The 24,090-nt window shown below is 39.0% G+C and overlaps 2 protein-coding genes across 8 annotated transcripts in view; one reads left to right on the forward strand and one right to left on the reverse strand.

Annotated features, from left to right (window-relative positions):
- ABI1 (abl interactor 1) overlaps positions 1-10,802 on the forward strand; it is a gene marked incomplete at its 5' end in the record, with an annotated part of 95,806 nt that extends 85,004 nt beyond the window's left edge. For all 7 annotated transcript variants that reach the window (XM_081093238.1, XM_081093239.1, XM_081093242.1 and 4 more), the window contains 2 exons: positions 2,100-2,285; positions 8,872-10,802. In XM_081093238.1, the coding sequence (XP_080949364.1) occupies positions 2,100-2,285; positions 8,872-9,047 (362 nt within the window). In that variant the 3' untranslated portion in view covers positions 9,048-10,802. The remainder of the gene's footprint in view (positions 1-2,099; positions 2,286-8,871) is intronic.
- Positions 10,785-24,090, reverse strand: part of PDSS1 (decaprenyl diphosphate synthase subunit 1) — a 44,446-nt gene continuing 31,140 nt past the window's right edge. The window contains exons 8-11 of the mRNA XM_081093291.1: positions 23,128-23,208; positions 22,914-23,027; positions 14,932-15,012; positions 10,785-11,233 (exon numbers count right to left, since the gene is read on the reverse strand). Of these exons, the coding sequence (XP_080949417.1) occupies positions 11,093-11,233; positions 14,932-15,012; positions 22,914-23,027; positions 23,128-23,208 (417 nt within the window). The 3' untranslated portion in view covers positions 10,785-11,092. The remainder of the gene's footprint in view (positions 11,234-14,931; positions 15,013-22,913; positions 23,028-23,127; positions 23,209-24,090) is intronic.

Below are 24,090 nucleotides of genomic sequence, written 5' to 3' on the forward strand. Positions count from 1 at the left end.
GAGAGAAACATCGACCAGCTGCCTCCTGCACATCCCCCACTTGGGATATGCCTGCAACCCAGGTACATGCCCTTGACCGGAATCGAACCCGGGACCCCTCAGTCCGCAGGCCGACGCTCTATCCACTGAGCCAAACCGGTCTCGGCTACAGCCAAGAATTTTTAGAAACTATTTAAAAATATCCATAATGACCTTCCATTTAGTATGACCGAAGATCTTTAGTAACTTTAAATAGAAATTCAGAATTAATGTGCATTATTCTAGGTATGCCTGGCCTTTGCTAAAGAGGCCCATGGTACTAGTTTAGTTCTTTCACCAAACAGATGAATTTGAGTCAGTCATTGTTCTTGTGCTGCAGAATGCCCAACTTTATTTGCCATCTGTTTTCTTTGAAAGCATACTGGGAAGATTGGTGAGAAACTGTATCATCAGTATCTTAAATTTATTTATTTGTTTGTTTATTTAAATTCAGTTCTCACCTGAGGATATTTTTTCCATTGATCGTTAGAGAGAGAGTGGAATGGAAGGGGGAGGAGAAGGGGAGAGAGAGAGAAAGGAAACATCTATGTAAGAGGGACACATTGATTGGTTGCCTCTCACAATAGTAATAGAAAGCTTTAAGGGTTATTTGTGGGCAAAGTAAAATAGATCCAAGCATTCAGTGGAAAAATAAGTTATAAACATAACAGAATGAGCGTTATCGCACAAGGCTTATTTTCTAGTAGGCTTTTTCATTCCTCAACAGGATAAAATAGAAATTTACAGCATTGAAGTGGAAATAGGGCTATTAAATCTGAAAATGTTTTAAATCTTGATCCCTTGTTATATTCTCAGCACTTTATTCCAAATAGGGTGGAGTAAACTTTAAAACCTGTATTAAGATAGATTATGACTTTTTTTGATCATATAAAAATAGCCTTAGAAATTGGCATTTAAGTTAGTATTTTGGTATTCTGAATTTCTTCCCTGTAGCTATTATATAATTCCTGTGTTAATTTGTACCAAAACATTTTCATATGTCTTTAACTTTTAAAGAAATGTGTGCATAAGAAATTTAAATTAAGAATTAGTTGTGTTCCAGTTTTGAATTCCTTAATGTTGGGAGCATTTGTTACTTGGTGTCATAATAGTTCAGTGAACACAGTTCTAGCCTCTACATTTTACCACTTATACTTTTGATTATTTAAATTATACACACATACTACAACCATCTAGAATTGGAGGTGTGAGTTGGTTTTATTGTTTTGCATGATATAAGTTACTTTCTGTGTATTTTTTTTAATTATTACCACAGAACTTTACTTTTAAAATCTTTGTTTGGATGTATTCTTAGAATAGATCTTTAGGATCTTGTCCTCCCCTCATCTATGTTATGTTTTACTAGCAATAAGGCAAAAATATTAGCTTGCTTTCTACATTTAAAAAGTTGATTATGAGTACAAACATGTTAAAAAATATTCTAAGTCATTTTCTACTAGTTGGGGATTTTTTAATTTAATTTTTTCTTGTTAAGATTTACATGAAAGAATAGAAAACCTATACATAGAAGGATACCTAATACCACCGACTTTTCTTTCTCCCTTAAAACAAACAAAATAAATATCTATCCACTGAAAACTTATTTCTGGGCAATTAAAGATATTTAATCTAAAATCAGAGACATGAATATTCGCAATGAATAGCTATCAAACCATTAATGTAATATTATTCATAATGTTTACTGTAGTCCAAATGATAAAAGTGACATAAGGCTTATTTAAGGACTTAAATTAATTAAAGAGTGACAGTTGTTTAGACCTGAGCCTTAGAATTAAGGAAACTTCTTTACTCCTATAATCTTTATATAAAGAGATAGTCTCCTAACCTGCATCCATTAATTTGTAGTACTTCCTAATACCTTTATTTTTAGCTCATTTTATTATAGCAAAATTATTCTTGAATAGTGGAAGCTTTAACACACCAAGCTTTTATTTCTACTCTTGCATGTTTTATTATAGTGCATGCTTTATATGAATTAGAGCTTTCTTAAATTCTTTTAATTTATGAATTTCCATTTAGTCTCGTTTTTTATTCAAATTAATTATCTGAATTTTTTCTAGTTGCTGATAGTCCAACTCCTCCACCACCACCTCCACCAGATGACATTCCCATGTTTGATGACTCTCCACCTCCGCCACCACCACCTCCAGTGGATTATGAAGATGAGGAGGCTGCAGTAGTTCAGTATAATGACCCATATGCAGATGGGGATCCTGCGTGGGCCCCTAAGAATTATATTGAGAAAGGTAAGGTAAAATCATCTATTAAAGGAAAATAATGTAATTATAGAATTTAGAGCTATGAAGAACATTTAATCCAGTTTTCACAATCTTTTGAGTAACTTTACCAGTCAAGATGATATAGTTAAACCTTATTTCCTATACATTTCCAATTTGAAGAGAGGATTCTTTATATTTTAAATTAAAAATATGTTATAATGTTAGCTGTACATTTTTATCTTTTTTTTTTTTTAAATATATTTTATTGATTTTTTACAGAGAAGAAGGGAGAGGGATAGAGAGTTAGAAACATCAATGAGAGAGATCGATCAGCTGCCTCCTGCACGCCCCCCACTGGGGATGTGCCCGCAACCAAGGTACATTCCCTTGACCGGAATCGAACCTGGGACCCTTGAGTCTGCAGACTGACGCTCTGTCCGCTGAGCCAAACTGGTTCGGCGCTGTACATTTTTAAATGACATAGTGCTTCTAGCTGGAGATTAACTTGTCTGTCTGCATTTTATAGATGAAGCAACTAAGACACACACAAAAAAGGAGTGAAATGATTTACTAGTACTAGTCATACAATTAATAATATTTAAAACCAAATTTCTAAGCACTTCTCATAAAAATAGAAATCTTTTATCTCTAAATACTTTAAAATCTATTGGGATTATTATGAGAACAAGCTTTCAATTAAGGTTTTCATTAGTTGATCTTACAAAAGAGAAGATAATCACTAGAATTTTATATCATGAAATAATGTGTAACTCCAGCGTCCAAATTTACCTATTTTACCTGACAGTCACCTTAATTATCTTTTAAGAAACAGTGTGTAGGAAAGAAAAAGTCCTGTTTTTAGAGTCCTGTTTTGCTTTTTTAATCCAATTATGTGCTATTTAAAAATCTGTATTTGTATAGTGTTCTGAAAAATACTTATAATTTAGTTGATCACATTTGATTACATTTGAAATGTATTCCCTTCCATTCCCTGTATTGGATTAACTGATCTTAAGTAAGTAGCTGTAGCTCTTGAGACCTGTTCCATTCTCCCCTGCCCAAGTTTTAAATACATAGCTAAAAGTAAATTTCCTATTTTCCTTTTTTATATTTTTTAAGAGTAAATATTCTGCATATAGTTCAGGAAGTCTTGAATGTTCTACTTTCTATTAAGATTTTTATGTACCTTCAAGTAGAAATAAGTTGTGGTTATTATGAGGGTGATAAACTTGAATAGCCTTGAATTGTGTTTTTACTCATATTTCTGGCTTGGAAAGCAAATTTAACTTTAAGTATTTATGAAATTGGAACTATTATATTTGAAGAAGTTGAAAAATTGGGAATGATAGAACAGTGAATAACCTAGCACAATTAAAAAATATCTTCACAAGTTGAAATGATGAGTCTTAAATTAAAGTTATTACATATTTTTTTGTAAAAGACCAAATAAACATTTTTAACTTATTTTATTTATTAAATTTTTAAATAAGTTTTTACTAGTAGCCCTGCGCATGAATCTGTGCGCTGGTAGCTCTCTGTGGGGCCTCACCGCTCCGTGCATGCTGCCAAGGGTGACTACCAAGCATTCCGCGCCCTGGCCTGGCCAGAGGCCCATCCGCGGCTGGGAAATGCAAAGGACTTTCCTCCCTGTTCTCTGGAACACCAATAAAGGCCTTCCTTCTTCTTTCTTGGCCAGCTTTCACCCCTGTGCCTCTGCCACCAGCCCCTCCTGTCACACTATCCTTCATCCCCTCCACCCCCTGGCTGCCCGAACCTGACCTTGCCCAGGAGTCAGGGGCCACTCAACTCTGCTCAGCTCACCGGTTCCTTCTCTTCTTATGCAAGTGTTTTGCTCCCTGGCCTGGCCAGAGGCCCATCTGCAGCCGGGCGCAGAACGCTTGTCTCGTAGTGGTGGCGACGAAGCAAGCATTCCGCCGGGTCACTCACACTGCCTGCTGTCAGCAGCCGCCTTGCCGGGACTGGGGATCTCCGGCTGGGCTGAGAGGACTGGGCTATGTGCGCCGCCATCTTTGGATGGAGTGACAGTTAATTTGCATATTACCCTTTTATTATATAGGATTGATTTCAGAGAGGAGAGGGAGAGAGAGAGAGAAACATCAACGGTGAGAGAGAATCACTGATTGGCTGCCTTCTTCATGCCTCCTACTGGGGATCGAGCCCACAACTCTGGGCATGTGCCCTTGACCAGAATTGAACCTGGGACCCTTCAGTTCGCAGGCTGACGCACTATCCACTGAGCAAAAGCAGCTAGGGCAATAATTTTGTTTTTTTAACCCTTTGTGGTCCAATTTTATTATTGGAATTCAAACAGTCTGGTCCAAATTAATTGATGGGATTGAATGTTGAACTTACTGACAATGCATATAATTGTAGCAGTTTTCGGTGTCGACCTCAGCTCCATGTTGGACCTGCTTCTAGCACCTGGTCTGTTGAGTCAGCCTGGACGTTGGGCCGAAAAGGGTTAAATCTTTATTGTTCAGATTATTACAGATTTTCCTCCTTTTTCCCCCCATAGTTCCCATCCACCTAGTTCTCTCCCCCCCCCCGCCCCCCCAGGTCCTTGCCCCTCCCCACTGTCCTTGTTTATAGGTGTAAGCTCTTTGTCCAATTTCTTCCCGCACCCCCTACACCCTCTTCCCATCGAGAATTGTCAGCCCGCTCCCTTTCTATGCCCCTGATTCTATTACATTTACCAGTTTGTTCTGTTCATCAGGTTTTTTTTATTCGTTTGATTTTTAGATTCACTTGTTGATAGATTTGTATTTGTTGTCACTTTGTTGTTCATAATTTTTATCTTTACCTTTTTCTTCTTCTTCCTTTTCTTAAAGAATACCTTTTAGCATTTCATACAATACTGGTTTGGTGGTGATGAACTCCTTTAGCATTTTCTTGTCTGTGAAGCTCTTTATCTGACCTTCAATTCTAAATGATAGCTTTGCTGGGTAGAGGAATCTTGGTTGTAGGTTCTTGCTATTCATCACTTTGTATATTTCTTGCCACTCCCTTCTGGTCTGCATAGTTTCTGTTGAGAAGTCAGCTGACAGTCGTATGGGTACTCCCTTTTAGGTAACTAATTGTTTTTCTCTTGCTGCTTTTAAGATTCTCTCTTTTGTCTTTTGCCCTTGGCATTTTAATTATGATGTGTCTTGGTGTGGTCCTCTTTGGATTCCTCTTGTTTGGGGTTCTCTGTGCTTCCTGGACTTGTAAGTGTATTTCTTTCACCAGGTAGGGGAAGTTTTCTGTCATTATTTCTTCAAATAGGTTTTCATTATCTTGCTCTCTCTCTTCTGGCATCCCCATAATTCAGATGTTGATATGCTTAAAGTTGTCCCCGAGGCTCCTTACATTATCTTCGTATTTTTGGATTCTTTTTTCCTTTTGCTCTTCCAGTTGGGTGTATTTTGCTTCCTTGTATTTCAAATCTTTGACTTGATTCTTGGGATCCTCTAGTCTACTCTTGAGTCCTGTATGTCATTCTTTATTTCAGTCAGTGTATGCTTAATTTCTGACTGGTTCTTTTCCATTTTTGGGGCATTCTCACCAAGATTCTTGAAGGTCTCAGTAAGTTCCTCAGAGGTTTCTAGAAGATTCTTGAGTAACCTTATCACTGTGGTTTTGAACTCTCTATCCAGTATTTTGCTTTCATCTATTTCTTTCGTTTGTCACATGTTTCTTTGTTTCCACATTTTGGCTGCTTCCCTGTGTTTGTTTCTATGTATTGGGTAGCTGCTGAGTCTCCTTGAGTTGATAGAGTGGCCTTGTGTGGTAGGTGTCCTCTAGGGTCCAGTGGCTCAGTCTCCCCTCTCACCTGAGGTGGACACTTTTGGTGCACCCCTTTGTGGGCTGTTTGCACAGTCTTGTTATAGTTAAGTCTGATTGCTGTTGGTATCACTAGGAGGAATTGATCTCCAGGCCAATTGGCTGTGAGGACCAGCTGTGTCTACAATGGAAGAGCTGCTGTGCCGGAGACACCCTTGTGGGGCAGGGCTTGCTTCAGTGGGGCTTTGGTGCTCACTGAGTCTGCCCCCTGAGTGTGTCCCTTATGGATGTGAAGAGTTGTATTTTGGTATGGTCTCACACTTACCACAGGGTACACTGGCTCTTGGATCTCCAAGGAGGTGCAAAGTCACCCATTGCCTGGGACCGCCCTGCAGGAGCTACAGAGAGATCTGCAGATTCCTCCTCTTTGTATGGGGTTTGGAAGTTCCCAGACAAGGCCCAGCTGTGTAGCAAGGCAGGCTGCTGCTGCTGCTGGATTGATTGCTTTGGGGCTACCTGACCCAGCTGCTGCCTGTTTGACTGTTTTAGGCTGAGAAAGGACAGGCCATTCATATGCAAAAGCCACTGGGCACAGCTTTGTTGGGATTGTAAATTGGGTGGGGCGGGTTCTCAGGGAATCACCATGGCAGAGCAAACAGCAATGGCTGCCAATCAGCCCTACACCAGAGAGGTCCCAGGGTAGGAACAGTGGCTGCTGCGAGCATCTCCATTTGAAAGAAACCCGCCCTCGCGTTCTGTCCTAATTCCAGATAGTCCAGTTTCTCCCCATAAGTGTCTGGGTCTCCCAGAGTCTTGCCTGCAACTGGAGTTCAGAACAAGCAGGAGCTTGTATCTCCCTTCCAATTAAAAAAGCAGCACACCTGGATGCCAGCCCGTTCTGCGCCTCCAAACCGCCTACCAGTCACAATGCACTTTCTTCTTACCTCTCTAGTTGTAGAACTTCCACTCAGCCAGCTTTCCCGCCGTTCTGGATGATAGTTGTTCTGTCTTTATAATTTGGATGTGGTTGTGAGAGGTAGCAAGTATAGGTCTTTACTTATCTAGGGCAATATTTTTGACTTTTTTAAAAAATTGAGGTTAAATTGACATAACATTATATTAGTTTCAGGTATACAATGTAGTGATTCATTATTTGTATATATTGCAAAATGAAATATTTAAATCTTTGTTAGCCACTGCTATAGCACAAAACAGCCATAGACATTGCAATTTTTTAAAAAAATATATATTTTTATTGATTTCAAAGAGGAAGAGAGAGGGAGAGAGAGAGAGAAAAAAAAAACCTTCAGTGATGAGAGAGAATCATTGATCTGCTGCTTCCTCTATGCCCCACACTGGGCATCAAGCCCCAACCTGGCCATGTGTCCTGACCAGAAATCGAACTGTGATCTCCAGGTTCATGGGTTGATGTTCAACCACTAAGGCTGGGTGAAAGGAAACATTTTTATTCTGCCAAATGACTTTGAGAATGACGGGCCTTTGTCATGATTAGTTTAAAAGTCTATAGCATTCAAAATTTAATTCATTATCAATCTGAATACAAAGAAATTAATGTTATCAAAGGTAAACCATAAATAATAAATAGTAATTGACTAATTAATAGTTTACTTTTAAATTATTACATTATTTTCTTTACTGTATCTAACAGTCACTCAATTCTTTTGGGTGGCTTCTTAGATAAAAATAATACCAGGATAATAATTTAATATTATTTATTCTTTATGTTTGGGGGTTTTTAAAGACAACTTTATATGTCATTGAGCTTGTAATCACAATACTATGATTCTGCTGCAGGATTAAAATGGACTTGTTGAGTTTACTTAATACAGTGTTTCGGAAAGGGTAGAGAAGATTGCCTGTTTTAATTTAGCAAATAATATCGATTAGTACTTCAAGCCTCTTATAATTCCCTAATTTAGAATAACTGTGGGGACTAACCATCTTTTTTGGTGGAAAAGTAAGTTCCAGAACATCTTAAACATCTTAAGAACTCTGTATTTTAAGAAAAACTACACGAGGCAAATCAATGAGAAAAATCCATATCGCATACCATTTCACATTTACTAGAAAAGTACATATAATTTGAGCATCATTATGCTATGAAGGCAGAATGAAGGAATAATTAAACTTATCAACCAGTAGTTTAGAAAACTAGAATAATTTTTATGCCTTTTTTTTCTATGACACTGTGCAAAGTGAATATTTTGAACTCAAAATAATCACTGATACTACAGAATTGCAAATAGTTCTCTCAGTCTTAATTAATGCATCTTTACTGTTATTTCCCCTTAAAAAGTCCTGTTGCTCTTTAAAGTGCTCTGTAAAAATATTCTAAATATAGCCCCATAAGTTACATGAATATTTTCCTTGGATGAGTAGGATGAGATTTATTTCCAGGTATGTATATTTTCAAATTAGATAGCTGGTTTACTGATTGGTTATGCAGCTTTGCTGCCCAGTTGTTATTTTGAAAAATTGTTTTGCATACTGTTGCCACTTAGTAGATATTTGAACAAATGAATTGAAATGGCTAATCAACCCTTAAAATTCAGAGATCTTCCCTAAATAGATTGGTAGAAACTATTGTTTTCCCTAGTCTAATCAATTAGTCAGTTTGGCCCCAAGCTCAAGTTATTAATTTAGGTACATGGTTAGCCACTGGTCTACCTATATTTATAGATGTAAGAGTTACGAATATTCATAAAAATAGTTGGTTTTGCTATACTATAGATTTAATTGGCATTACATTTTAAAATTCACATTATGTTGGATATAGTGCACTCACTTGTTATTTCAACTCTTTTTTCCATAGTTGTGGCAATATATGATTATACAAAAGACAAGGATGATGAGCTGTCATTTATGGAGGGTGCAATCATTTATGTAATAAAGAAGAATGATGATGGCTGGTATGAAGGAGTCTGCAATCGAGTGACTGGTTTGTTCCCTGGGAACTATGTTGAATCAATCATGCACTATACTGATTAAAATTTTTTGCTTTTAAAGTAGGTTCTTATTATTATTCAGTCATACTGTGGGACTATTAATGGTTAACAAAATTGTCTTAAAATGTGCCCATATTTTCCGGACATGCTGTTTTATTGGTATAATTGAACGTCTACCTTGTAAGCATAAATCTTTGAGGCAGTTTGTGTATTGCTCAACAGCAATTTATACAAGAGCTGTCCATAACTGTTTATGCTTATATACTTACTTACACAATGTTAACTTTATGACCAGCTTAAATATTCTGGGGATCTGGGGTATAATATTTAACAAATCATGATTCAGATTGTACCATTAATGTTTCAGTGCAGCATGGTTACTAATGCTATGTCAGACTAATATTAAAATCAGAAACTTAAATGCTGGTGCTGGTCATACCTTTTGTTTAGACTCTCTCATTCTTGAACTATAACTATTTGTTTAAAGCATGCATACAAATTAATTATTGAAATATACTTCTTAAAAATCCAGGATGCTTCCAATTTGTGTGATATTTTCTTGGAGTACTCATACTTAGGTGTCTTGGAATGAATCGAGTCTCTAAGGTTTCCATGTGAAATAAAACAAACAAAAAAGGGTTATCTATAATGTTGTAATTTGTAACTAAGTTTTTTAATGAGTGAATTTGCATTATAAATTTTTTCCACTCACAAATACTTAAGTGAACCAAAGGTTTTTGTCCTTTCCTTCACTGATTTGTTTTTAAAAAAATAAATAAAAGATACTGATTTATTGCAGAATTATTGTTCTATTTTCTCAGCATATGAACTTCAGCCTTATCTCAACCTGTCCCAAAATCAAATGTGACGGATTTTTGAAGATTTAAAATCTGAAAGTTATTTACAAGTCAATCTACTTAGTTGCTTTTCTAAAGTAATTTTTTTTTTCAGAGCTAAGAAAATGTGTAAAATTATTCACTTCTGTGGGTAAAATTCTTAAGGATTGCTGTTATTAGTGCTCGTTTTCCAGTGGACTGTTGTTCAATGAAAGGAAATTATAAGTATCTTTTACATACTGTTTTGTAGAAGTGGATGCAATTGATTTTTGAATAGGCACTATTTAATTCATTAACTGGTACTAGCAACACAAAAAGATTTTTAAGGTAATTAGGGGAAAACTGGGTCATATATTAATCAGTGAACAGGGACATACCTGAGCAATAGATTTGTTTTGTCTTTTTGACATAATTGAAATGCAACACATGCACTTTGTGTGTCTCCTCTTAATTTAAGGGAGGTTTAGAAGGATGTTTTATCTTGTGTACAATTCTGTATTGCCTAGGATATTAAAATAGAGCGCTCAAATGTGGGTTTCTGTGTATTGAGGAATTCTCTGGATTTCAAATTGCAGTTTATGTACTGGGCGTTACAGACTATAATAGCATAGTAAATGGTAAGACTAGTGCAAACCATTTATTTCTGAGAGTTAAAGACCATTGCTACCAAATCAATGTGACTGTTGCATATGCATTTTGTCTTGATAATTTTAAACATGATTTCAGTATCACTAGTGATAAGCTACTACATTTTACATTTCATTTTTTCCAAGTGGAATGTTGTCTTAATTTTGTATATAACTCATCTAAATTTTATGTGCAGTCTTTTATAATAAACCATTCTCTTATATGAAATTTTGGATGCTGTTAAAATCTAATGCTGATTGAAATGTAAACCTCACAGTTCTCTGACATTTACTCCTATGGTGAAACAAGATAAACCATTTTAATTTTAACATTGATTATTTATTTGTTTAATGGCTTTACATGTGACTATTAACAGTGTAAACAATACCACATATAACCATCAAGATGCCTCGATTAGAATTTACAGGGCTAAAAGTTTCAGATGATTTAATTATTTTAAAACTTTTCTGAAAAACTTTGCTAATAAAATAATTGCCCATCATTAAGGTGGAAATGATTTTTTAAAATGACTTTTGGTTATGTGCACATGAAGCAAAGTATATTCCACAAAATTCTTTAGGCACAGTCTGGTAAAATAGCTGCCAGGAATAACAGAAAGACTTTGTCATTTATCTCTTGTGAGTACAGTTTCCGAGAGTTGTATGAGGGCATCTCTTTCTGGGGATGGTCGAAGTTTACTGATCTCTCTTACTGCTTCATGGCAGTACCGCTGGGCGAGGTAGGTTGTTTGCTGCACACCATCACTCTATGAAATACAGAAAGAAACAGAACAGATGTGTGCTACCTACTGGATTGGCTCTTAAGTTCATTATAATGAATTAAAAACTATTTTGAGATTAGATTAGTTAATAGCCAAACTATGTTTCTAACATTCTTTCTTAAACTTATAGTTCCAGCTTCCCCTGCCTAGTTCTTTTAGGCCCTTTTCTCTGATTAAAGCAAATTTTTACTCTATTAGTGTACAAAGTAACTAACTCATTAATATCAAGTAGCCATCCATTTTTTTCATTTTTAAATATATTTTTATTGTTGATAGAACTACAGATATCTCCCATTCCTACCCCCTTCCTACCAGCCTCTTAGCCATCTATTTTTAAGTACTAGAACTTTTTAAAAAGTTGTTATAAAATATCTATACAATAAATTTTTAAATAAAAAAATCTTAAGTGGAAGTTTAAAAAAACATGTACATAATAAAAATACATAAGAGCCAATGATGAAAATGTACACAAGAGCTGAGTTCTCTTCTTCTAAAGGCACCAGCTTTTTTATCCATTGGTTTTTTAAATTTAATTATCAGCATTAGTTATTATCTATTGCCTGTCTGCTAAGAAAGATGAAGATTTAACCCACACGTCCTTTGACCCAAATTTGATTAAACACGGTGGGGCAAAAGTAGGTTTACAGTAGTGAGTACATGAAAGTTTGTTTTATTTATTAATTATTGTATTATTTTCCATAAAAGCATCTATAAAACTACATTTGCCTCCACCTTATATTGCTGCCTTTAGTTCTTCTGTTGTTACTTTTGCCTTTTTATTTATTTATTTTTTAAAATATATTTTATTGATTTTTTACAGAGAGGAAGGGAGAGGGTTAGCGAGTTAAAAACATTGATGAGAGAGAAACATTGATCAGCTGCCTCCTGCACACTCCCTACTGGGGATGTGCCCGTAACCCAGGTACATGCCCTTGACTGGAATTGAATCTGGGACCTTTGAGTCAGCAGGCTGATGCTCTATCCACTGAGCCAAACCAGTTAGGGTGATTACTTTTGCCATCTTTATCTTGTCTGACTTGATCTTGTGTAGGTGAGGAAACCAGTGCTCCCATTCTTTCCATTCTTTCAGAGATGAAGGGAGAGGGCGAGTAGAAACATCAGTGATGAGAAGGAATCACTGATCAGCTGCCTCCTGCACACCCCCCTTTGGGGATGGAGCCCACAACTCAGGCATGTGCTCTGACCAGGAATCAAACCATGACCTGGTTCATAGGTCAACGCTCAATCAGTGAACCACTGGCCAGGCCCATTCTTTCCACTTTTAACTGTACCTTAACGCTACATACAGGTTTGCATTCTATTTTGTAACTATGTTTCTTTCTAAAAGCTGAACATTTACATTATCGAAAGCTTACATTTCTGTAATATAAAAATGGGTACTGTATGATCAAGTCAGCAATTTTATTTCCTTCTCCATGGTTCCAAGTTCATGATGCCTCTATCATTGAGTAGAATATTCCTCACATGTTGAAAGGCCTCTGATTTTCTATACTCTACCAACTGACACAAACTGACACATTTTAGCTGGCTGTGCCTTACTGGACTACAGAACACACTTCTACATGTAATTGCCTCCTTTTCTTCCTTTTTGGGAAAGGAGCTCAAATTCCCAATATTTCTAATTCCTTAATCATTCTATTTGTTACATATATACTAGTATGTATTTATTAGCTCTTGTACAATTACCATTGCAGGATGACTTTTTATTGAACGCTTGGGTTCATTCCACTGGTTTTAGTATTCACGTCTTTCTCTTGGGATTTTCACACTTTTGCTAAAATACACCCACAAATAACTTACCCAGAAAATGGGTATTGGAAGCCGGCTGTTTAGTCCTTAAGTGTGATAATGACATGCATTCAGAATTACTAGATTAGATACAGAATTGTAGGTTTAAAATGTTTCATCACCATTTATTTGGAAGGCTGTGTTCACTGCCTGCTAGTATTTATTAGAGGATTGTGCTGATGCTCTTAGGAGCTTCTCTTATTTTCTTCCCTTGCTGTTTTACATCTTGGAAGATTTTCTCAATTCCATGTTCCTACTTTTCTTAGGAGTTAGTTTCCAGTCATTTAAAATTTCTCAGAGCTCATTCTCTTCCATTGTTTAAAGACAATATCCTGTTCTTGTTTTATGAGTGCAGTTATTTTTTGAATCCCCTTAATTATATTTTTCTTCTTTGTTTATCTTAGTCTGTTTCATTCAGCAAACTTTAATCAGTTATTTAGTAATCCTACTAAATACTAGTTATCCATTCATATTTAATGAGGGAATAGTGAGTGATTAGGAGCTCTGGGTGGAAAGGGAGCTAAAATTGGAGAATTTGTTCTGTGGGTTCTTTTTCTAGGTGCTTTGATGCATAGGCTTGCTGTACAGTGTTTTACAATAAGAACTACAATTAATTTGTCGTCAGTCCCACTTCTGAGCCTTCAGTAACACCGTTATTTCTGAAGCCAGAACCTTTCCCGGCACAGCAACTTTTTTGTCAGCTACAGCCCCCTCTCATATTGAATTTTTACTGGTACTGACAAACTACCCTCCAAAAGGGTGGTAACCCGTAGCAGATTATGATGCTTAACAGTATGGAGAGTTAAAAGAGAAACATATCCTTTGGAGGAGTTTTGCTTTTTGGAAATTAAAAAAAATCTAAAAGGTAATTATTTGGAATTCTTCCAAGTATTGTACTAATCATAGCTCTCAGACCCTATTTGCTTACTAAAAACTGTTTGCTCTCTTATCTCATTAACTAGATCTATTGGTTCCAGGTGACTTTAGATTTAGATATTAGAAAGAGCTCATTCTTAAAATATAGTCATCAAAACTTAAAATATACAGAAAGATCTAGCTTAAACAGAAAAGCACTGAGTATATGTGGCAATATATTTGAAATAAACTTATAGCTCCGAAGGTTAAAAAGTTTAGTTTGCCTATGTTTAATTTTTTAAGTTAACATATCTTAAACCACACATTTATGGCAGTTATATAGGATAGAGTAGGAAAAAGCCAATTTTGAGTAGATTGCTATAATATTCTATCCCTGTGAGTGCCTGGACTAGGTTGGAGGCAAGTCTGGTGACTGGGAGTATCTTCATGCTGCTGATGGATGTGGGGAGGCTGGTTCCAAACCAATGGATCACAACACATTAGAATCACTTGGGTAGCTTTCAAAAACTGTTAACGTCCAATCCCTTCCCAAGGCCAATTAAATTAGCATCACTGGAAAGAATTCTGGAAGAAAAATGAACTATACAAGTTTTTCCTTCTGAAGAGTTTTTGTCAAATCAAGAATGGACTGCCGAAACCGGTTTGGCTCAGTGGATAGAGCGTCGGCCTGCGGACTGAGGGGTCCCGGGTTCGATTCCGGTCAGGGGCATGTACCTGGGTTGCGGGCACATCCCCAGTGGGAGATGTGCAGGAGGCAGCTGATCGATGTTTCTCTCTCATCGATGTTTCTGACTTTCTATCTCCCTCCCTTCCTCTCTGTGAAAAATCAATAAAATATATTAAAAAAAAAAAAAAAAAAAGGACCAAACTTGGTCCTGTTTCTAAAATGTAATGTTGTTGTTATTTGTTTGGTTAAAAGAACTTTCCCACATTGTATCTGCTGATACCTTTTTTTTTTTTTTTTTTTTTTTTTTTTTTTTTTTTAATAATAATCTTACCTGTAGTACATATTGTCGAGCTCTGTCCACATCTCCTGGCAAACTGAACCGTCTCATTATCAAAGCATTCATTTCTGGGAACTAACCATAAAGAAAGAAAAATCTATTTATTGCTCCTGGCAGAATCAAATGTTCTAATCCTAGTTTGTAACAATAGGAAACAGTAGGGAAAAACAAAACGGTGATTTGTTCATGTAGGGGAGCAGTAAATTGTAGCAATTAAAGAAGCAGAACTAAGAAAGATACCCATTTTCCATGCCCAGGGACAGGGCGGGTGCACAGTACTCATTCTGATGTTCTGTTCTATCCATGGCCCACTGCTAAGTAGTAAAATCTCCTGACTTCTTTTATGGTTCTCGAACTTTTGATTGCACCAGAATCACCCCAAGTTTTTAATTCAGTAGAGGTGGGTGGAGCATGCATTTCTCATAGATTCTAGTGTCTGCCGACATTTTCAGAATTACTGGGTTAGGATGAGGGTGGGAATTAGGCATTCTACTTTTAGTATTAAATTGAGTGACATTTGGCCCGACTGGTGGTGTTCAGTGGTTTAGTGTCTAACCATGAACCAAGAGGTCACCAGTTCGATTCCTGGTGGAGGCACATGCCCCAGTTGCGGGCTTGGTCCCCAGTAGGTGGCATGCAGGAAGCAGCCAATTGATGTTACTCTCTCATTGATGTTTCCATCTATCCTTTTTCCTTCCATGCTCGCTCTCTCTTAAAAAAAACAAAAAACAATAGAGTGACACTTAAAAGCTACTGGGGTTTCTGAGCAGCGGGTATGCAGAGCTCTGCCTTAGCTTGTGAAGTGGACTGGATCAGTGCAGCAGTTCTCACTGCTGACTGCACACTGGAATTACTTGGGGGATTATAATACTCTTGCCTGGATCTGCTGCCAAAGACTGATTATATTGGCTTGGGTCTGGCCCTGGCATCCGGATTTTAAAAACTCTCCAGGTGTTTTTCTGTGCAGCCAAGGTTGAAAAACCATTGACTTAGAGGAGAGAGAGGTAGAATCCTGGTAAGTCAGGTTACTGTAGTATATTATAAAGACCTGTGTTAAGCTGATGGTAATAAGAGGAAAAGAGAAAACAGGCACAAAAGGCTTTGAAAAAGAAAAACCTATCTTTTATGATACTTGGCAACAATTTAGGAGAATTGTCACCATTAATAGAATTAGGAAGCCAGGGCACCGTTTTCCAGATGCAGGCTCTTGTGTTGGCGCTGCCACAGCTAAGTGAGTTCCTCAGTGTCTTGGGTCCTAGCCTCCTCATCTATGCCATGGAGGAGCTGAACTACATGGTCCAAAATCCAGTAGCTCTAACAGCTTACGGTTCCACAAAGTAAGAAGTCAAATGGTATTTGGACTTGGATACGTCAGTGCTTAAAGCAGTTGCCATAGTTTTTCCCTGGCAGTGAGCCTGAAAGGTGAAATAAGTTGTTATACTGAAACCACCACCATGTTGTTAGTAATCCTAGAAACAAAAATAGAACACACAGAAAACCTCAAACAGATGATGGCAGATGAGGCATTAAGAATGTTCCTTTCAGAGCAAAGTATGTGTCAGAACGAGGTTCCAAACAGGTATAGGCTGCTAACTTACTCATAATATTTAAAGAGCCGGCAACTGGTTAGTTCTTAAATGAAAACCAGTAATCTGCTTTAGTTACTGGTCTTTTAAGAATAAAATAATTTAAGCTTCACACGAAACAAATCAGGAAAGCTCAAATCAGTCTACTTTAGTGGTTAAAATTTTAACCACAGAATTTAAGTTGTTAAAAGGCATTTTAAAAAACATTTTTACTGATTTCAGAGAGGAAGGGAGAGGGGGAGAGAACATCGATACAGATGCATCGATTGGCTGCCCCCTGTTGGGGATTGAACCGGTGACTTCTTGGGGCATGGGTCAACACAACACTGAGCCATACCAGCCAGGCTAAAAGGCATTTAAAAAATTATTTTGTGTTCATCAGTTATGCATGTATTCATATAAATTCATTGGTTAATGTCTTCTTACTCACCCTCCCCTGCCTTCCATCTGAGATTCCAGTCTGTTCCATGCTTCTATGCCCCTGGATCTATTTTGTTCATCAGCTTATTTTGTTCTTTAGATTCCACATATGAGTGATATAATGTGATACTTGTCTTTCTCTGACTGGTTTATTTCACTTAGCAAAATATTCTCCAGGTCCCTCCGTGCTGTCTCAAAGGGTAAGAGATCCCTCTTGTTTGTTGCATAGTATTTCATGGTATAATAAAAGCATTTTAAAAATTAATACCACATTCCAAAATTGGCTTTCTAGAAGCTTATATTCGCAAAGCTGATGCAGTACTGTCCTGGGCATCTGGTAAAATCACATTGTTTATGGTTATGAGTTTTTTCTGCAATACCAACAAGTGTGGTAAAATGTGCTGACTACATGGCTTTTTAATTCCTTTTACTATAAAAAGCACTGATAAAGCAAAATTTGAAAAAAATATTTGCATTAAATGTATGTCCTTCCTTTGAAACATGTACTGTGTGCAGTTTTATTATGCAAATATCAAACTCTTCCTGAGACACTCCTCTGTGCCCTTCATGTGTATTGGAGAAGAAATGAGAAACATAACGGGAAGAACAGTTGCCTGCCTGCAGATTTACTGAGAAATAAAAGTTTTGTTGGCTCAGTCTCTGTTTTTAAGAGTAGGAGAACCACATTCTAACTCTGAAATCTAAGCTATACCATAAACTAAACTACAAAGGATCAATTAACTGGAGTGCACCTAAACAAAACTTGGGTCTCTCTTTAAGGCACCAACTAGTCACAATAGCAGAAGCCTGTGCAGCTGGTGCAGGGGCTGGTGATGGTGATGGCAGCTGGAAGTACAGCTACGGTCTGACATTTAGGTTTGGAGACTTAGTAAATAAGCAGAGGAAGAAAGGAAAAGGTCTCTTAAAGGATATTTGAGAACTCACTAATGTAGTCACACACACACACACACACACACACCCCACTTCCATTTTGTTTCTGAAGATTTCAGAATCTGAGACCTATATCTTCTTTAAAGATTTAGCACAAGGCCCTACCCAGTTTGGCTCAGTGGACAGAGCATTGGCCTGTGGATGGATTTGATTCTGGTCAAGGGCATGTACCTCGGTTGCAGGCTCCTCCTCAGCCTGAGCCCTAGTCGGGGTGTGTGCAGGAGGCAGCCAATTGATGTGTTCCTCTCACACTGATATTTCTCTCTGCCTTTTCCCTCTATCTTCCACTCTCTCTAAAAATCAATGGAAAAATATCCTTGCGTGAGGATAAAAAATGAAACAAAACACACACACACAAAAGATTTAACCTGAGGTTTTTCTTACAGAAAGTATGTACATACATACTCATGGAAGGACACTGTCATCACTGGGACCTCTCTAGAAATCTCCAACCTTTTCTTAAATCCCTTGAATCAACTGTTATCAAGAAACCCCTTCAGAGACTGTGGAATCTTAGAGGGAAGGCAGGGAAGGTTGGGTGGGAAGAGATCAACCAAAGAACTTGCATGAATATATGCATAACCCATGGACACAGAGAATAGGGTGGTGAAGGTTGGGCTGGAGAGTGGGAGTGGGCTAGATGTCAATGGAGGGAAAAGGGGGAACATATGTAATGCTTTCAAAAATAAAGATTAAAAAAAAATCCCTTCAGAGAGACGTCAAAAATAATGAATTCCAGAGAGAAAGTTTCTATCAAGTTGCTGGATCCAACAAATGCCAAGTTCCCCCTGCTAAGTTAAAAAGGAAAAGCCACTTCCCAAGGTTCATTGTCTTGGTCCAGTGAGACTCAGTGTCACAATGGAAAAGTTCAAACATGGATTTTTCTAATATACAAACAAAGCTCACCTGCCTATGGACAAAGAGTACAAACAGCTTACAACTAACTTCACTAAATGGGTAGGTTAATCACAAACCATGAAAGCTGACACACAGGCTCTTCTGTGAGTGTTGTCAGTGCATTTTCAGAGCCATGCCTATTCTGTGGGGAGACCTACTGGAGACCAGCTCACCAGGCACTAGCTTTTACAGCAGTGGAATAACATGAACAGTGGTCTTAGAAGACTTGGAGCGTTTAACTGCCTGCTGTGCTCTTTACTTAATGTTTAATTTTGGCCAGGTTTGAGCATCACTTTCTTATTTGTAGGATGAATATAATACCACAAAAGAGGATTTGTTAGATTAATGTCTAAAGAATCCTTTGCAAACTATGAAAACTATTTTCATTAAATGGAGATACTGCACATTCTGTTATTTTTGGGACTTGTTTTACCCCAAAGTTCTGGCCAAAAATCCTTTTCTTTGACAGTGTAATCTTTAGTAGAGCATACACTTGATGTGAAAACAATTTATGAATGCACAAGAGGCCCAGTGCACAGATTTGTGCACCCGTGGATTCCCTGGGCATGGCCTGTAGGGATCTGGGGAGGAGCTGCTCCCACTCATCCCTGTCAGTTGAGCAGCGCTCCCACTGGGGAGCGCATTGACCACCAGGGGGCAGCTCTCGTGTTGAGCGTCTGCCTCCTGGTGGTCAGTGCACATCATAGTGAACAGTCAAATGGTCATTTGGTTACTTAGGCTTTTATATATACTAGTGGCCCAGTGCATGAAATTCATGCATGAAGGGGGGGTTCCCTCGGCCCAGCCTGCACCCTTTCCAATTGGGGAACTCTTGGGGGATGTCCGACTATAGGGATTGGGCCTAAACCGGCAGTTGGACATATCTCTCGCAATCTAGGACCGCTGGCTCCTAACCGCCCACCTGCCTGCCTGCCTGATCGCATGTAACTGCCTCTGCCTGCCTGCCTGATTGCCCCCAACTGCCCTCCCCTGCCAGCCTGATCTCGCCCCAAATGCCCTCCCCTGCCGGCCTGGTCTCACCCCCAATGGCCCTCCCCCGCAGGCCTGATTTCGACCCCAACTGCCCTCCCCTGCCGGCCAATTTGGTTCTGATTGGTCGGTTTCTATGCCAGTTAGCATCAAAAGCCCCACCTCCTAGGCAGCCATTGGCTCCTCACAGTTCACCCAGATTCGGTTCTGATTGGTCGGTTTCTATGCCAGTCAGCATCTCTGGGCCTATCAATAGGGCCTGAACAGAGAGGCGAGGCTGTTCAGTAGCCTCCATGGAGGCCCGGAGAGAAACAGGTGCGGCTGCTGGCGAAGCCAGGGGAGAAAGAGAGAGGCAATGGCTGCTTAACAGCTGCCATGGAGGCTGCGGATCAGACCCTGCCTCTCTCCAGGCCTGATCCGCAGCCCCGTAAGCAGTCAGTGCTGGGTCGCCACGGCAACCCAGCACTGACCTCAGGACTGACTTCTGGTGTTCAGTCCTCGGTTGGTCGTTATGGACCCTAGGTTTTTATATTTTAGGGTAGACTAGAGGCCTGGTGCATGAAATTTGTGCACAGTTGGGGTCCCTAGGCCTGGCTGGCAATCAAGGCCTATTGGAGCCTTCTGGCCCGTCCTGATCAGGGCCAGGCCAGCTGGGGCCGGCCAGCCACAGGGAGGGACCACAGGAGGTTAGCTAGCCGTGGGAGCGCACTGACCACCAGGGGGCAGCTCAACAGGAAAGTGGTCCTGACCAGAGTTACTTCCTGCTGAGCCTCAATCTGTGTTCAGTTTTCTGATACTTCAATGTGCCTTTTAACTCCTCCCACTGCCTGATGGGCAGATGGGAAAAGTGCTGTCTGGTGAGGGTGAGTGTGCGCCTTGTTATACTGGATTTCCCAGTGAAGCACATAGAAAAATGTGGTTTGGGGCACTCTAAGATTTGATCTTTTTCCTAGTTTTTTTTTTTTTTAAACTTGCATTATTGATCTCTTTTAGATTACTGACAAGTTAGTTATGTAGGAGTGGTTCATTTTCCTCCTGACTTTGCCCCACTATATCTGAAGGCAGAATTATTCATCACTACTATGTAGAAGAAAGCAGATTAGTCCCTTTTGAAATATGCCCATAATAAAACACAATCAGAAGAGGCATCCACTCTCAATCACCTTATGGTTTAAGTAGGACTCAACTATTCGTACTATGGAGCTCATGACAATTATTTACAATTAAGACTGCTTTTTAGTAGACTGAGGTGCTTCAGGGAGAGGTCTGTCCCTTAGTCCTCTAGATAACCTCAGAGCCTAGCTAAAGGGATACTGACCAAGTAGGTTGAATCTTGATGCAATCAGTCCATCTTATTCTTCTTTATTCACATTTACTCCCAGGTTCTAAAGAGTAGATTGATTTTTTTAAATTGTGTAGATGGTAACTAGTGACCGATCTTTCTAATCGCAGGCATACCTTCACATGGCGCATGAATCCTCTGTTTTTGTGGCTTAATGGTAAAGAAAACGTTCCTCACTCATGCTTTAATGTATATAAGGGGATTTTGTAAGTTTTTGTCAGAACTTGGCAATGTATTAACATTCTTTTTTTAAAAAAATATATTTTATTGATTTTTTACAGAGAGGAAGGGAGAGGGGATAGAGAGTTAGAAACATTGATGAGAGAGAAACATCCATCAGCTGCCTCCTGCACACCTCCTACTGGGGATGTGCCTGCAACCAAGGTACATGCCCTTGACCGGAATCGAACCTGGGACCCTTGAGTCTGCAGGCCAACACTCTATCCACTGAGCCAAACCGGTTAGGGCGTATTAACATTCTTGAGTTTTGGGCTGGTGAGTTAGTCTCAATAGGCGAAAAGACCCTTTTATAGCACACCTTTCACTTCTCATCTCTGCCTCAAAATTCTGAGAGGATGGAGCCCAGTACTGAGGACAGATGAGTCCACAAAGTGCTCCCACATTGCACAGCCCTCAATCCTCAACTGCCTGTTGTCCACTAGTGTGTTTCCCAAGGTAACCTGGCCCAGCCCCCCACGCCATCAGCCTCTTCTGAGAAGAAGTGTCCTGGTTTTGGCTCTACTACATTGTGGGGAAAAGATAATTTTTCCTTTTTTTGGTCAGAAGCAGATCAAAAGCAAAGTCTCAGGTTTCTATAATATTCAAATAGAACCACTGAGTTCTATGGAAGGCATGATTTATCTTTGTAAATTTTGGGAAAGTATAGAGGCAAAATCTCTAAAAGACTAAAAGTTACTAAAATTTCAGACCAAAGAGCTAATTTTTAATGGCATGGCATAGTGATGAACATCTTACTGCTTTGCAAAATAATGTATTAAATACTACAAAGATGAAATCTACTAAAAGGATGTCTAAATACAAGCCAATGTCCCACTTCTTCCAAATGACATTTGGCACAGCCAAAATGTCCAGAGCAGGCTCTGGGACTGTCTGCCCTGCAAGTCACTGCAGGATCTTTAAAGCCCCCTAAGCTCTTCATCTATGTTAAGAATATGAAGCCAGCTTTACTTACTTCCTTAATGGACAGCCCCTCAATCTGGAGGAAGAAGGAACTATGTGGTTCTAGCAGTGCATTCCACTGACTTCTTGACATTTTGAGGCAGTGCCCGAGGCGCTCTCAGAGCAGCCAACAGTCCCATAAACTTCGGGAACTGGAGAATTTCTCAGAATTCCTTAAGCTTGGAGGCCCTTCCTGTGCCTTTGTAAGGGGTTCTGAGGCACACCCCAAGTCCAGCCCTATAATCAAGATGTGGAAACCACCTTGTCAGTGCTCCAAATACATGGAAATAATCATAATGCTATCTTAAATGCATACAGCACTTAATTTACAAAGTATCTCCATGAATATTATCTGTTAATCCTCACAACTCTAGCATGAAGGTTGTAATCTTCTCAGTTTTACAGAAAAGGAAACAGATAAAGCTTGGATGTGCAATGACTGACCCCAACATCTCATCATCCACAGAGCCAGGGTCAAATCCAGATAGAGGTCTCTGGCCTAAACGCTTTCCTATATATTCATGATCTAAACTTCCCACAGCTGTGCCTGGAGGGTACTGGTTCTGTAGGGCTGCACAACAGTGTGTCCAAGGGACTGGTGTAAAACCTACCTGCTGACAAGCAAATAAGACAGGGCCAGTGGCTAACCCGAGCTTCAGATCAGCTGATGTTGGCTTGCCCATCTGCTCAGAACATGAGGTGAAGTCCAGTACATCATCTATTAGCTAGTGAAAGGACAAAAGGAATGTCATAAGCACCACCATCCCAACATCACGGCCATACTTCCCACTGTACGAATAGGCCAGTCTTACAAAGCGGACCAACCTGAAAGGCTATTCCCACATTTTTTCCATATTGATAGGCAATCTCATGCACCACTGGGTCAGGGCATCCTAGGACAGAGACCTGGAACAGAATAAGAATTCCGAGATAAGTGGCTGGCAGGCAGGAGTGAGGCAGCCAAACATGCACGGCAGGAGTCAGACATCTGTTCCCTTAAGTAAGAGGCAGTGAGGCTCGATGGTGTACAACCGGGAAATATTGCTATCAGGAGACCAAACACGTCCAAGTACAGCTGACCCTTGGACAATGTGGAGTTATGGGCGCGGACCCCCAGGCAGTAAAAAATCCACATATAACTTTTGTGGGTTTTTTGTTGTTGTTCAATTAATACTTACCCAAGCATATTTTTTCTATTGATTTTTAGAGAGTGGAAGGGAGGGAGCAAAGGGAGAAGGGAAAAGAGAGAGAAACATCGACTGGTTGCCTCCTGCACGCAACTCAACTGGGCTGGGCATTGAACCTGCAACCCAGGTACGTGCCCTTAACCAGGAATCATACCTGTGACCTTTTTGTTGCATGGCTCGACTATCTAACCACTGAACACACCGGCCAGGTTTTAATTCCCCCAAAATTTACCTACTAATAGTCTACTGTTGACTGAAGCCTTAGAAATAACAGTCAATTAATATATATTTTGCATGTTATGAATATTATATGTATTGTATTCTTATAATAAAGTTGGAGAAAAGTGTGAAGAAAGTCATAAGGAAAATACAGTTAGAGCAGCGGTTCTCAGCCTGTGGGTCGCAACCCCTTTGGGGGTCGAACGACCCTTTCACAGGGGTCGCCTAAGACCATAGGAAAACACATATATAATTACATATTATTTTTGTGATTAATCACTATGCTTTAATTATGTTCAGTTTGTAACAATGAAAATACATCCTGCATATCAGATAATTACAATTCATAACAGTAGCAAAATTACAGTTATGAAGTAGCAAT

Source organism: Myotis nattereri, assembly GCF_964212035.1.
Source record: "Myotis nattereri genome assembly, chromosome: 1".
In the NCBI taxonomy this organism is placed as follows: Eukaryota; Metazoa; Chordata; class Mammalia; order Chiroptera; family Vespertilionidae; genus Myotis; species Myotis nattereri.